This window comes from Brienomyrus brachyistius, chromosome 12 (genome assembly GCF_023856365.1).
Source record: "Brienomyrus brachyistius isolate T26 chromosome 12, BBRACH_0.4, whole genome shotgun sequence".
NCBI classification, from domain to species: Eukaryota; Metazoa; Chordata; class Actinopteri; order Osteoglossiformes; family Mormyridae; genus Brienomyrus; species Brienomyrus brachyistius.
In genome coordinates, this window is record NC_064544.1 from 21,538,316 (window position 1) to 21,553,774 (window position 15,459).

The 15,459-nt window shown below is 44.5% G+C and overlaps 1 protein-coding gene across 1 annotated transcript in view; it reads left to right on the top strand.

Annotated features, from left to right (window-relative positions):
• Positions 1-15,459, top strand: part of atrn (attractin) — a 113,104-nt gene that overhangs the window by 22,331 nt on the left and 75,314 nt on the right. The window contains exons 4-8 of the mRNA XM_048969979.1: positions 7,976-8,104; positions 10,325-10,530; positions 11,321-11,489; positions 11,879-11,969; positions 13,294-13,537. Coding sequence (XP_048825936.1) covers positions 7,976-8,104; positions 10,325-10,530; positions 11,321-11,489; positions 11,879-11,969; positions 13,294-13,537 — 839 coding nt within the window. The remainder of the gene's footprint in view (positions 1-7,975; positions 8,105-10,324; positions 10,531-11,320; positions 11,490-11,878; positions 11,970-13,293; positions 13,538-15,459) is intronic.

Consider the following 15,459-nt stretch of genomic DNA (forward strand, 5'->3'; position numbering starts at 1 on the left):
CCAGGCAGGGAAGCTGGCAGTGACATCAAAACTATACTTTTTTGTCATTCTTCCTGCCTCAGTAGTTTGCCAGCCACCAGTTGCCGGGGTTCAAATCTGAGTTGAGTCACCTGGTGTCACCTCCTGCTCTGAATGGCCAGCTTGGCACGCTGCTCTGAGGACTGATTAGTGAGATGCAATGTTTCCCTCAGTTTCTAACACCTGCTGAATGTGCCTTGGTGTTGTGTTGAAAATATTGGTAGCTCTAATTGTTTTGTATTGTACGCGTAAAATACACTTGGCTTTTTATTGTTGAATGTCATGTGGGCATGTAGTTAAGTTGATTCACCCTCAGCCAGGTCTGCATGCACCCTTGTTGGAGGGTTCGCACAGAAGCAATCCGTGGATTGGTACCAGTGCTCCAAGGCTTAATGGAAGATAGAAATTACAGCTTTCTTTTCACAAACACAAGTAGTTGTAGTCATTTTCATTTTCCTTGTAGCTGAGTGTCTGTCGTGCCCCTGATTGACTGAATTAATAAATAAGTGAAGGACTGAAGTACGTGGTGGTGATTCTGAACTGACAGGCTGGGCTTTGTAATTATAAAGTCCTGCGCTGTTGGAAGTTGCGGCCAGTGATGCATTATTGGTATTTACAGCACACTCCGGTGCCAAGGATTGGACTCTAGCATGTGCTAGAAAGATAATTATTCTTACATGTCTGGAGCCTGCAGGATATCGTCTGACTCATAAGATGTCCTCTTAAGTTGAAATTGGAGATGTAAGTTAATGGTTTGTTTCAGCTGTGTGTCCACGAAAAAACAAGTATCTCCCTGTGATATCATTTGTCTTGGTTATAATGAGATTGTTACAGGATCTCTAATTAAACTGCCATACTTTTAGTATGAGAAATTTCTGGAAGTTCAGGTTGTATTGTAGCTATTCGCATTCCCTACTGAGTCTCTGCTCTCAGTGTCTATTGCCCCAGCAGAGGTTCCTCAGGTGGGTTAGACAGCTGGCGGTTCTACCCCTCATCGCAGTGTAGCGCCATCTATTGGTAGGTGGATGGCTACATTGAGCTAACCAGCACACCCTTACTTGAAAAGCACATGGCTCCAAGATTTAGAAGAAGCTATGGTGTTGGAATTGTTGTATGAGGCAGAGGTGAGAATGAGAGAGGTGTGGAATTTACTTTAAAAGACAGATCCCTTATCAGCTTTCTTTTCAGCGTCTTAAATGAAAATGTGCTGGGGGGGCATAGTTGTTTCACCGCTACCCAGACAGGTCTGGAAGAGCTTGGGAGCAATGAATGGGGGGTGGTTGCCTTTTGGGACCTCAATGTGCATTTATTAACCCTCTGGAGTCTGGTGCCTCTCAGCCACTTTCCACGTAGTCTGACATGCCTTGACCTGGCTTTTATGTCTAAAAAACATTTATCGCAAAGTGCGCAACTCTTAACATAAACTTTCAAAAACCTAATTTCAGGGGTGCTGAGACATTGTGAAAAGGAGATGATAAACATTTTTGCCAAGACTGAGCTGTGGATCTTGTAAACAGGTGTTGGCTATACCTTGATGATTGAAGCATTCAGAAATTTAATGTGGTTTGATTACTAAAGTGTTAGAACTTTAGAGTGACACTTTTTTTTAAGTCACTGACCTAGACAATGAATTTTGATGAGAAGTGTCAGCGCATCTGTTATAGTCTCCATACTGTCAATGGTCCATCAGTCTGGAATGTCAGTGTGAATTATAAAAAGAGACCATAATAGCCTTTTTATAGGTTATAACATGCAATGGATTAAATGTTGATGAGAAAAAAAGGTGCAATCACACAGTATTACTGCAATATTGCAAAACAATGAATGACCACTAGAACAATAAATTCAGTTCTGTTCAGGATGCCAAGCTTCAAAGCAGTTTCTGTCTGCTTTAAGGTAAACTTAGACATCACATGCTTTGCACTTCCAATGATTTTTTGTATATAATATAAAAATTTGCTAAATAAATTCAAATTTTACTGTTGAACTGAAGTACATTTCCCAAAAGCTCCAGTTTGCAACTTAGTTGAAATCATTCAGTTACATGGTTCCAAATGTGTAAGTTACTAACGTAATTAGCAACTATGCTTTTGGGGAATGTACTCCGCTCTGCTTTGTATTTTTTCATTTTGCATTGCAAGTTCGCTCCTTCCATTTTTGAACAGAGTACACAAGTTGCTTCATTTATGTAAACGGTACAAGTATTTTTAGTGTAAAAGTTAATGTTTCACAGTAAATATCTTATTTTCAGCAAATACAATCCATACTATTTTAAGCTCTTTTATGCCATGTATTTTGAGAAACACGTCAAATTAACTAGTCATGTGCTGTCATCTGACTGAGAAACATCATTAGTCTCCACTTTCAAAGCGCATGGCTATGAACGAGGTCACATGACCACCACCCCTGCTGCCCACGATGGATACGTTGTGCCCGCTTGCCCAGAGCAATGGGAGTGGGGCAGACTTCCAGACGTTATGGTTCAGTAGCAAGGCCAAAAAGTGTTGTGGTTGTATAATCTTCATATCAGTTTGGCGTCCTTCCTCTTTGCCCTCCCCCTAGCATTTCATACTCCTATCATCCCCCTTTAATGATGACTTCTTGCTGACAAACAGTACAGAAAATTTCCTCCTCAGTCACCGTCGTCTTCAGGCATTTTTGTTAAAGGCTTGACGCTTTGCTTAGGAATTGACAGTTTGCGGTTTCTAGGTTTTTAGCAGTACTAAGATCTGGATGTGAGACTGCCGTGATTCATCCATCTGATGGTTCATGATTATGGTCCCACCTAAAGGTGAACTTACACCTTGTGTGTGAGAGTGTGAGAGAGAGAGAGTGTGGGGTGGGTTCATAGCCTGAGGATTCCTGCTGATACTCTTATTTGCTCTGTTAACACATGTTCATAGTCTTATACGATCCAGTTGGCCTGGAGCTCTCTCCTGTCTGCAACATAACATCAATAAATACTGATCAATGCATTACCTGTGCAGCTAATATTATTTCTGTTTCACTATCATGTGTATGTGGGTCTGTCACAGGACAGTCACAAGCATTAGCATGTTATGTTAGACATTAGTTAAATTAGGACGTCCATGGGGCAGGTATGAACAGCCATGCCGGCACGCAAATTTCTGAAATATAGGATGGCAGGGAAAGGTTCATTAATATTCATAAAGGAAGTGGTACCTGATCATCTTTGCGGTACAATGGTTTTGGGAAAGTTTTTTTTTTTTTTTTTTTTTTTTTGTGCAAAAAAAAAATCTTATTCTATGGTAGCCTTTACTTAACCTGACTAGCAAGCTAACAAATGTATTAATAGTCTTAGAGATGCAAAACATATTGGTCAGTATTGGTCGATATTAGTTAAAAAATCAAATTATTGGTGGAATATTTGTCTGGTATGTCAGTCTTGAATGATACCTCCAGCCATTATTTAAACTTTATCTGTACAGTCAAATCCAGTTATGATGGACTTCAAGGGACCTGGCAAAACAGTCTGTTATATCCAAAGTCCATTATATCCAGAGTTGCTGTATGTTCAGAACACAACTATAGGACACCATTTACTCATGCCACACCCCAGCAGAAACACTTGTTGTATAGATTATTATATTGTAAATGTAGTAATCCAACTTTACCTGACTAGATTAGTGACTATTAATAATCCCGACTACATATCTACGCTGGATATCACCGGCACACCGCGTGCCTTGTAGGCGGAGCCTGCATGTCCATTATAGCCACAGAAAGCTACAGCTAAAAGCGACCCTTGGAACCAAATTGTTTGTCTGTTATAAGCAAAATTCCATTATATGTGAGGCCGCTATATCCGATGCTTTTTCTATATGTTCTTAAAGGCGCACGGCCGGGACCAGCGGACCTCATCCATTATAGACAACATTCCGTTATAAGCGAATCCACTATAACGGGATTTTACTTTATTCAAAGTTAGCAGAGCTAAAAACGCATGTACCGAAATTATGGAGCTCATTGCATTGAACAATCAACTATTTTTTTATAGTGCAGGATGATTTCATGGGTCACAATCTGCTGCACAGCCAGTGGTAACACAATAAGTGTCATGCAGACCACACCTATAATTAAACCAAGTGGTATTACACTAGATTCACGTCACTGATAATATGTATACCATGTGATGGTCTTTGGAAATGCACATGGTCTTTAGCACACTGAAGGCATTACTGAGACATGTGTCTGTGTGGAGACATTGGTTAATTAACTCTATTGTGCAACGTGCAACCTCTTCTTTCGTTACTTGATTCATTCTTTTCTGTGAGGTTTAGTACAGTTAGGGGCAAAGCCCGTTTTCCTGCATTCTGTTTCAGTAATATTAAAGGTTTGAGTTTAGGTTATCAACATAACTTATTACTTAGAACTGAAAATGTATATCATCTTCTGGTCTCAAGTCTTATCAATGTGTGGACCATCAGGCACTTTAATGTGCTCACTGGCCAGTGGCACCTCGACAATTGGTGCCTGTAATTGGGGTGGTCGAAAGGAGTGGTTACGTCTGTGTTGTGTAAGAGCCTTTGATCTGAATTTATATGGCTCTAATTGCACCTTCAACCAAACATACTGATCAGGCTGACATATTGACATGGCGGAGTTCTGGCCCTTTTCTCTGTGATTTAGTACAGGCCTGTGATTTTGGCCTGAAAGGTCATTTCGGCTTGGTTAATGTTGGCCATTCCAAAACAATAAATCAGGTCCCCAAAGACGCCGTTGCCATTGAGATAATCACACCATTATGCCAAATTCTAAAGAATTTGCTGCAATGTACTTAATAATGTCTGAAGGAAGTTGATTCAATGGGCTCCTCATCCACAAACACGAAGGAGAATACTGCTCTCCTTTTAGTTCCACAATGATCAGTCAGGGGCCTCTTTCGGTCCCGTGTTTGGGCCGGATTTCCCTCTCATTGCCATTGTGTATGACTGCTAACGTCCTTCCTTAAGTTGCTTCACAGCTTATTAAATTACCAGAAGTAGTGTGGGAAGAACAAACTGTTGAAAATTGATCATGCGATAAGTGATATTTAAGCTAAATGATGTTTTTTTTTTGTGTGTAGTAATGTACTGTCCTAGAAAATTGGAGATTGGGCATTTTTTCTTGCCCATTCATTGGAATCCTAAGTGGAGGTTCTGCTATAGTGCGTATGGCATTTAATGACCATGCTGACGTATTCAGGTTTTCCAGTGTTGGCATGTATCTCTTACATCAGGCATATAGAATGCCAAGTTTGGGCGACCAGCCCTTCCATGTTTTACCGTGAGTCACCTTTATCTGAACACGAAGGTGCCGGTCAGTCTGGTGGTGCCGGTGTGGCACAGTTTCTAATTCATCATTCATTTTTTCTTGGGACTGATGACCTAAAAATTGGAGTTGACCATCTCTGGTATAATTGATGTCCCTACATCTTGGAGAAAGAAGGAGGGTTTGTTTACCTATTCAAACGTACCTAACCTGTCGCTCCTAGATGCTTGTTATTTTTGATTGGCTACAGGGTAAAACTGGCAGAAGGAGTGGCTGAGCGCTGTTCCCTTTACCCGCCCCCTTGCGTAAGTAGAGGAGGAAATGGGGGGTGGGGGGTGAGCGAGGGGTAGACAGCAGGCCTCCACCTCCCTTACTGGTCCTTGCTGGCATGTGTGGAGGGCTGCAGAAGGCTAGTCGGTCACGCTCGGATCGGTAACGTCATAGCGCCAGCACTGAATCTTTCTGATCTTCACTACTGGCGCTCATCACATGCTTCTACAAGCTACTGATGCTGTTCATTATTTAGAGCTGCATTTGTTCCTATGCACAATGCATCCATGTTGTTCCAAAAGTGAGATTTTTGAAAAACTCAGGCATAAATTTCTCAGCATTTTTACAAGTTCTTTTGCTCTATGAATAATTAATATTTTCCATTCCTGTACTCTGTCTTAGTGAGCCCTTTAACCACTTGCTACACATACTGCACAGAGCCTTCATGCAGCTGCTGTTTCTTCAGAAGTTCTACAGGGCACAGAATTACCTCTGTGTTTCGTACATCAGTTTAGCACTAATTGTGTATTATGAAATGTCCCCTGTGTTGTAATCTCTGATATGTGACTTAATTTTAGGGACAGCTTGCCAAGTATACTTCTTGTTTTTCAAAGATGAAGTTAAGTCATTAAATTTTTCTTTGCTACTTTAAACTCAGATTTAAAAAACCATCTTGACCCTGGGACGACTTTTATCCGTCAGTAAGTGCAAGGTCCGGCACTGCTGAGGCTACTTCTTTGACATATTTCTCCAAGAAAGTTCTAATGATCTTAATGCATAACTTGTGGTAACAGAAACCTCGTTCTTCTCCCGGATCTAGGCTTGGGCTGCAGAAGACTGTTCAGCTTTCTGCTTCCTCAACATCAGTGTGTTGCTTGAATTTCTCGCCTGTTAGCAAAAAGTAAAAGCTGGCAGGTTTTGACTATGTGCTTGCTAACAATGTCAGCAGTGGCAGCAAAGACCAAGGTTTCACAGGCAGTACTTCCCTAGGAGGCCACAGTAAATGTCACTAATAATAGTTAATATGGAGAAAAGTTGAAGGTTTCTATAGAGATTAAGGCTTTATGCTGCCAGTGGGATTGAAGGCATGTCAGACCCGGCTGGTGGACACAGCCTGAACAAGATCCATGTGAGTGTTTTCAGAATCAATTGATATTGACTCACACAGCAATATTTTTCACTTTTCTGAAACTGGTGCTTTTTCAGACTGACTCCTAAGAATAGTCATTGTCGACTCTTGGTGACCGTGTAGATGGCACCCCTCCAGAGCATTCTGTCTGCTTTTTGGAGGCCTCCGTCTCTCTCTCACATTGCAGATGTGATTGTGATTTTTCTTAAACCTTTGGTTATTAAATTCTTTGTTTAGATAGTGTGTCATTATGGAAAGATCCCTTGACTTAACTGCAAATTTATATGTAGTCTTGTATATTCATTTGTATAAAAAGAGTTTGGTGGTGAGCTGACATTGAGTCTGGGTTATTCATTGATGGAAAAAATGTACTTTGTACTATAGCTATAATCTGAGCCATATAGGTGCAGATATTTTCTGTTACATTCTTAAATAAAGTTAAAAGCTCTTTGCATTAACACAGCTTTTTGAATAATGGAGGAAGTACACTTGCAGAAACCCAGGGAGGGTGTACAAAATCAAAAACACACGATACTCAGTTTCTACTGTAGATGAGCGTTTCCTCTTTGTGTCATATTCCTGTTCTGAAAGTATTATTGAATAGCATTGAACAGTTCATTTTAATTACAGTTAGGGTTGTGACAGCATTCTGCATTTCGATGAGAATTGAAAAAACCATAAGTGTTGAAATGCTTTGGAAAGTGGGTCATTACTTCCATGTTTATGGTCTTAAGTGTTTATGGTTAACTACTGTCAGATAGTTAAAGCGTGAGTGGAATAATTTTGTCGGCGTGCAGAAGCACGTCGACTCGGGCCTTAAGCGTGTCCCCTCATAAACGGCGGCTCGTCGACTGGCCCAGTCCAGTGCCTAAGCCATGACCCAGGCTTCTGCCTTTTCCACACAGCCCCGGATCCCGTGTAGGACTGCAGATGGAAACCTAAACAGGCATGCTGCATGTGAGTCTAGGGTCCAGGCACCCGGGGCGCCTCGCGCTTGTCCACAGGTGCTGCTCTCCGGCTCACAGTCACGTTGGCCTGTTAGTGGCTCTTGCTCTTTGCTTCCATGTCTGTGTTCTTGCTCTCGGTCGTTGCTGGGTTTGGTCATGGACGTCCAGGACGGCCTTTTTTTCGCAGATTTTTCGCAGTCACTCCTCTTTCCTCTGGTCTTACTGCAGTTTTGAGGGACATCTTTTCTCACCCATAAGTTGTAAGTGGTGTCACTGTGCTTTCAAGTGTGCGTGTCTGACCGTGACTGTGATTTTGGTCTCTCTCATTTGTGGGCGACAGCGGCCTGATCGTGCCGGAGCGCTATTCCAACGAGACTCTCCCGGAGGTAGTTTCCCAATCCGGCTACGCCCTGCTGCACTTCTTCAGCGATGCAGCCTACAATCTCACTGGCTTCAACATCTCTTACAGGTAAGCCGCGCACACCCCTGCAGAAGCAGCCTGTGGGTCTCCGTGTGGATTCCCCTGTGCCGTTTACCTCCCCCGCTGACTGCAGGCTGAAGCGTACACAGCTGTACTTTATGCTTAGTTTAGTAATTAGTACCGGTCCTAATTTGAAATTCAAAACCAAGCAATTTTTCTCTGTAACAATGAACTTGCAAATGAGTTACTAAAATTAGAAAAACGTAATGGAAACATTTAGACAGAGCAAAGGGATGTCGTGATTAGCAGGTTAACTCTTGCGCCCAAGATAGCCATCAACAAAAACGTTCTCCTGCCCTAACATCTCTCTCCAGTTGTTTTCATTTAGCTATTTGAAAAATGAAATGTCTAGACCACAGAGGGGGGCAGCTTTCTGTAGGAAGGTGTCTGTGCGGCTGCTGATGTGACCATCTGGCTGTGGTGATGTCATTCATGCATATTCAGTGCTTGAGCCCTGATTGGCAGACAGGGCGTCAGCCTGGGCTGTCACTCGCATGCATTCTTGACATCAATCCCAATACACCACCTGTCAGGGTATGCTGAATAATACCCCCCTTAAAAACTCACATAGGAACAATTTTTATGAAATAACACCGATTTGATTTCAGATAGTTTTTCAGGCCGGTGTATTTTTACCAGCTGCCACCAACACAGGCTGTACATGTTGAGGGAAACGGCCTGTCCCTTTAAGTATGCAAAATGTGGCAGCTGCACCATCGCACGGCTGCGAGGGGCAGCGTAGCGCCGTGTGAAGCACGACCTCCATGTGTGTGCCTCCGCCTTGTCCTTCCCCTTGCGAAATGAGCCGTACTCCTCAGCTGTATTTGTTATCCTTCATGAAAAGCTCTTGAGCATATTTTCTGGTGAGACCACGTTCATCTGGGCTGGTGATTGAGGCTGTTTGTGGTCGTCACTGTTGTTAATTTATGTGAATCAGTTCTGTAGCTTAGGGCTGAAGCACATAAACCCGAGTCAGATGTTAATTAAGCACAGATGTTTAAACGCCAAAGTGAACGTGATGCGCCAGGCCGGCTGAGGTCACCTTGCTGTCCCAGTTTAAGGTTTTAATTTCACCTAATCCAGTTCTAACTTCAGTTACAGCAGATAATTATGGATACCAAAAAGTAATTGCCATAATGATTGCCTCTTTAGCATCCTAAGTCTGTCAGTGAGATAGTGGAGTCGGCTGCTGCCCAGGGCTCCTCGTCGTAAACAGCTCCTTGACACCATGATCTCCTCGCATTCAGCCCGGTCCTGCACGCCTCTGCTCTCAGGCTGCGTTTATTTTTGGGAGCTACGGCATGAGCAGCCTGGCAGCACCCTCTCATTAGCCAAGGTGGATGTTTGCCGTTTGGAGGAGAACTCAGACAAACCCGGCTGGACTGGAAACAGTGCAGCATGCTGATATTTCCAGTGTAATAACAACAGGACTGCGGGCAGTGGGTGGGTGTTACAGGACGCGTGGAGATGCACAAAGCAGCCGAGAGCCGCTTTCAAGGGGGCTGGGCCGCACAAAGCCGGCCTTGTTACCCTGCCTGCCCAAGCCCTTCGGAACAGAACACTTGCATTGTCTGTACTCTGCTGGGGGGGGGGGGGGGCGGTGGTGGTCATGTGACCCTGCACCGTGATGAGCGCTTGCGTTTCCCGGTGCCGCGCTCTGCGAGTCAGCCTGGGTCAGTGACGTCATCGCCATGTTTCCAGCCTCTGGGGTCGTTGTCGCTATCAGCATTGGCTTGTCATTTTGTTTTTCCCAAAGCATCATATCTGTTTGTTTTAACTGCCACTGCCATGTGAAGGTCTAATGGGGTGGTAGACGGCGACGGTAAACCCTGCCACACTGGCCTGCATTGTTAGTGTGAGTCCGCTCTTCACGCTCAGTGGTAAGCAAAGCATTTTGTAAAACAAGCTATTTTGGATGTCCTGAAGCCGTCGTCGTATCCTTCCACCACCTCTGTGCCGTTACATGATCATTGTCTGTTGACACTGTTTTAGAGGTTTTTCTTCTCCCCTTAGACGTCCTTTAATTTCTGTAATGAAAGCCCCCTCCTTTAGAAACACCTCTATCAGCGCTGGGTGTCATTTCCGAAGTCATAACCGCTGCTGTTTATACAGGCGCGCTTGTTTGTTTCCGAGTGCCACAATGAGGACACCTGAAAACAAACATTGGGTGACCTGCCTCTCCTGGCTCTTCACCCCCCCTGCCGACAGAATCAACACCTGCCCCAACAACTGCTCAGACCGGGGGGAGTGCCGGCTGGCTAACGGCAGCGTGGGCGTGTACTGCGAGTGCGCCGAGCAGTGGAAGGGCGAGGCCTGCGACATCCCCTCTTGCCTGGGCCAGTGTGGCCTCCCGGAGCGTGGCGAGTGCCAGGCCAATAGCAGCCGCCGCTGTCTCTGCCACCCCAGATGGCAAGGTGGGTGCCGGGAACGGGGGCGGTAACACAAGCCTGCTATGAGTGGCCGGCTCAAACCAAGTGTGACTGAGATGGGAGGTGGATGGTAACTCATAGAGCTGGGTTTACTGGAGTGTATGTGAGCAGGGGGAAATCTGCATAGACTAAACGAGTGGCACATCACCGTTGTGCCGTGCTTTGAGATTTGATGGTGATAACCAGCCTTGTGAGCCAAAATGAGCCGTCAGCACCAGCGTGACTACCCCTGAAAGGTCTGCGTTTGGTGCACCTGCCTGTGTTTGAAGCTTTGTGAAACGTGCCGAGTAGCAGATTGACACTCTGTGACCTTGTTGCGCTTCATCCATTCTCCATTCACGGCAGTCACTTTTCGCACTCCATTAACTTCTCCGTCGTGCCTTTAGGCACTCAGATGCACGTTCTTTTTGCGGCAGGTTGGGCTGAGTAAATTCACAACACGTTCCATGCGGCGCTACCGTATCCGGGACTTGCTGCTTAATGGTCCCTGGCTTGTTTATCGGACCTGGAATTCAGCCTGTGGTTTTAAACTTGCATAATGAGACCACACATCCAGCAAAGCCTTTGACCTTTGCTGCTCAGTGTGTTGTTTTAATGGGTGAAGATGTGGATGGTACGGTGTACTGTGCCATTTTACTGTCTCAGTTAATTAAGCTCAGTTAATGATACAGCATATTGTGTGACATATAGTTCAGTTGAACATGTCTGGAAGGCTGTCAGACAGTTAAGTTTGATCGGAAACTGGGAAAGAGATGAGTAGGATCTCTCTCCTCAGGTCCCGATTGTTCCATCCCTGTGCCCGCTAATCGCTCCTTCTGGACCCATGAGGACTATTCCGGAGACAGCTTGGCCCGCGCCTCCCACAAGGCCGTGGTCGATAAGGACATCATGTGGGTCATTGGCGGATACGTGTTCAACTACTCAGACTACAAAATGGTTAAAGCGTAAGTGCTGTCTGCGGCTCTTTTCTCTTAAAGGATGGTCGAGTGCCATGGTGCAAACGCAAGCATCTCTCTGACGCAAACACCTGCTATTATGCAGTAATGGCCTTAATGGATACTCTGATGTTGTTCTATGTTACCCCTGCCAGGCCGCTCAGGCCGGGTAGCTTAGAGAAAGTATCTCAACTCAAGTTTATTTGTGATGCTGGGCCTTTTAGGTGTAGGGAAAGTCTTAACAGCTGCAGTAGCTGGACTCTAGACATGGGATTCAAGGGCTGTGGCGTTAGCCATGTGTTTTGGCTGTACCTATCTGGGGCGTTTACCTTGTCAGCTGTACTCCTCTGTCTGTCTGTTAGGGGCTTCACTGGACCTTCTTTTCTTATTTCCCGCAGGTACAACTTGACCTCCCAGTTGTGGTTGACTCTTAACCGCTCCGTGGATGCAGTGACAGCACGCTATGGCCATTCCCTAGCTCTGCACGAGGTAGGCCTTCCTCACCGCTCGGTACCAGCCCCATAACCCTACCAGGGTGCTTGCGTAACATGGACGAGATGCCACTTCAGCTCCAGTGCCATTGACCATAGGAGCTTCTTCTATTGCAGTCAGTTGGACACCAAGTACAGTACTGTGAAGAAGTCTTACAGTGCCAACAAAAACGGTTTAACTCTATTTGAATCTGGGCAGTAAGTGCATACTTGATCAGTATGCACACTAACATCAATTAAAAATACAATTAAAAAGTATCATAATGATTCTGTTCTCCAGGAAGTTACTGACATGTTGTTGAATAGCTAGAAGCTTTGGTGCCCAAACCTTTCTATACGCGCACCCTTGCTTTTCCATGTATTTTTTGCAATTCACCACCAGTTCACTTTTAATTAGTTTAATCAGCATCCTGGAACATTGATTATCCAAACCAGGAGTTCGACAAAAACATGGATACATTGAAAGGTATCTGCAGATACTGGAATTTTTGGAGTTTTGAACACAGTGTGGAAAAAATAAGATGATGGGACAAAAGTGTTTTACAATAGCTTAACTAGCATAGACTAAACATTAAGTAAGAAGTTTCCATAGTACTGTATGTTTTCCAAGCTGCCTTTAAATTTTCAATGTGCTTTGGATGCTGCACCTGTGCCAGTGTGAAGCTCGGTTACATGCATGCATGTGTGTGCATGCACTTGGGATGCTGCCCCTGTGGCAGTGTGAAGCTCGGTTATATGCATGCATGTGTGTGCATGCGGTTGGGATGCTGCACCTGTGGCAGGGTGAAGCTTAGTTACATGCACGCATGTGCTTGACTTGATGGTTTCTAGAGGCTTGTTCTTGGTGTGGTTGGAGCTGCTTCAAAGATGGTGTTACTGGCGCTCTGTATATAACTTCATTTTGATGTGTTTTTAAGGTCAATATAGGACTGCAGTCACTCTTCATCTCCAGCCTTTGTGTCTCTGTTCAGCTTTTAAATGCTTTCCATTTTCCAGGGCTCGACTAATATCTCTTTGCTGATCTGGATGATTTTACTCTCTCCAGTACAGTGGAGAATTTGCCTTCTCTTCTACTTTTTACTTCTTAGGCTCGACCTCTGTCTGTCACATCATACAAGCCTGTCAGTCCAGGCTTTTGAGATGCTTTGTGTTTTTCACGTATTTTGTTATGGCCAGGTCACATTGATTTTTCTCATATACATAAAGATCCTTTTTATTGTACGTTCATAATTCTTCCCTTGGGCTCTGTGTGGGATGGTTAATTTGCAGTGTTTGGTGTATCGACGTCCCCTGTGAACCTTCGATCTCCTGTCTCTCTCCAGCACAAGATCTACATGTATGGAGGCAAGATAGACTCCACGGGCAACATCACCAACCAGCTGTGGGTCTTCCATATCCATAACCAGTCCTGGGTGCTAGCCAGTCCACGAGCCAAGGAGCAGTATGCTGTAGTGGGTCAGTCGGCCCACGTGGTGCAGCTGGCCCAGGACAGCACAGTCATGCTGGTCATCTTCGGTCACTGCCCTCTCTACGGCTACATCAGCAAGGTGCAGGAGTACAACATTGGTGAGTAGCATAATGGAGACAGCTGTGGCAACTGGAGCATTTTTAGCCTTGTACTGCCTGGCTCTGAAGGTAACTGTCACCCTGTTTGTTGGATAGCTGTGCATTAATTGAACGCATGCATGTCTCTTAAGTTACATCTCCAAATTAATTGTCAGTCTGTAGAAGGTCAGCGGGCACCCATTAAATATTCTTAGTCTGAAGTTCATGCCAGTCACTGCAAATGGCATATTGCCAAATTTCAGGACTTAAGGAACTTTCCAGATCTTTGTTTGCATTTTTCTTGGGCTCTACGTTTGTTAGTCTGATTGATTGTGGAAGGGATTTGATAAGTGCAGAGAGATTGAAAGATGTTTCTTTTTGAAGGGCAGCGTTGTGGTCCAGAGATTGCAGGAATCACTCCGAACCCAGTTTGTTTCCTTCAGTGTCTTACTGTGTGTCTCTAAGTGTAAACTGATATGCATGAAGAGACAGTAAGCTATGTTTGTTCCTCGTAAGCAGCAGAGTGAATACATTCTGCTCCATGAATCTGTCCCATGGAGCAGTGGGTAGCCGGACACTTCATAAAACCCAGTTTTAAGTCAGAAGCTTGGAGAACATGCATTAGGGCCTGCTCTCAAATCAGCCGACTTGTTTATTTTTATAATTTTTATCATCCAGCTTTAGACAGGAGCTGTATGGGACTTGGCCTGAAGCGCCTGCATCTAAGTGGTGTCTGTAGGTGGGGGCTGTGGTGCTGCCAAGCCATCAGCCCATGTTAGCTGTTGTTGTCAAGCGGCGTCACACTGGAGTGGAAGCAAATGCTCTCACAGGGCAGCTGGAGTGAGTCACAGCATGGAGGTTAAGCTGGGGCTGTCTAGGGTTTAACCAGCTGTTGGCCTTCAAAAGTCAATCGTCGTGGTGCATGAAAAATTGGTCATTAAGTTTAGTGAATGGGTTTTTGTTTGCCGTGAGAAGGTGAAGCCTATTAAAGGTATCATTTCAGCCATTATGTTTGAAAATTAAGGATGGCACATTTTTTTTTTAAGTCTTTGACTTAAAAATTTTCAAGTAAATGACTGAAAATGATTTAATATGCCCTTTCCTACACATTTTCTAGCAATGAGATAACTTGGGCATAGTATGGAAGTACGGAGCATAAAATCATAAGAATTGTACATGGACATGGAACTTTAGATATGGCAGGTTAGTCCTCTTGGTTCTAAAACAGGTGGCTTTATTGAACAAGGTCAGTCATTGAAATAAGAGTCACTAACTCTTCATTAGGGGACCGATTGACATAAGAGAGGTAAATTTAACTGAATGAGGACACTGCCAAAAAGACCTTTTCTCACCTTCTGAATCTGGTAAGATTGTGGCCTCTCACTATTAGGGTGGCGCAGTAGCTCTGCGGGTAGGATTGTTGTCTCTCACTGTTAGGGTGGTGCAGTGGCTCTGTGGGTAGGATTGTGGTCTTACTATTAGGGTGGCGCAGTGGCTCTGGGTAGGATTGTGGTTTATCACTATTAGGGTGGCGCAGTGGCTCTGTGGGTAGGATTGTGGTTTCTCACTGTTAGGGTGACGCAGTGGCTCTGCGAGTAGGATTGTTATCTCTCACTGGGTGGCGCAGTGACTTTGTGGGTAAGATTGTGGTTTATCACTGTTAGGGTGGCGCAGTGGCTTTGTGGGTAGGATTGTGGTCTCTCACTTTTAGGGTGGTACAGTGGCTCTGTGGGTACCATTGTTGTCTCTCACTGTTAGGGTGGCGCAGTGGCTCTGTGGGTAGAATTGTGGTCTCTCACTGTTACTGTTAATTAATTAATTCATTCAGTCATTCAGATTAATGAAAATGTGTATAGTGAAAGTGAAACATTTCAGTAATATGGCCATGATATGTTGTGGAAAAACTCCGCATTTCCCGGCTGACTGAGACAAATCTCCAGATG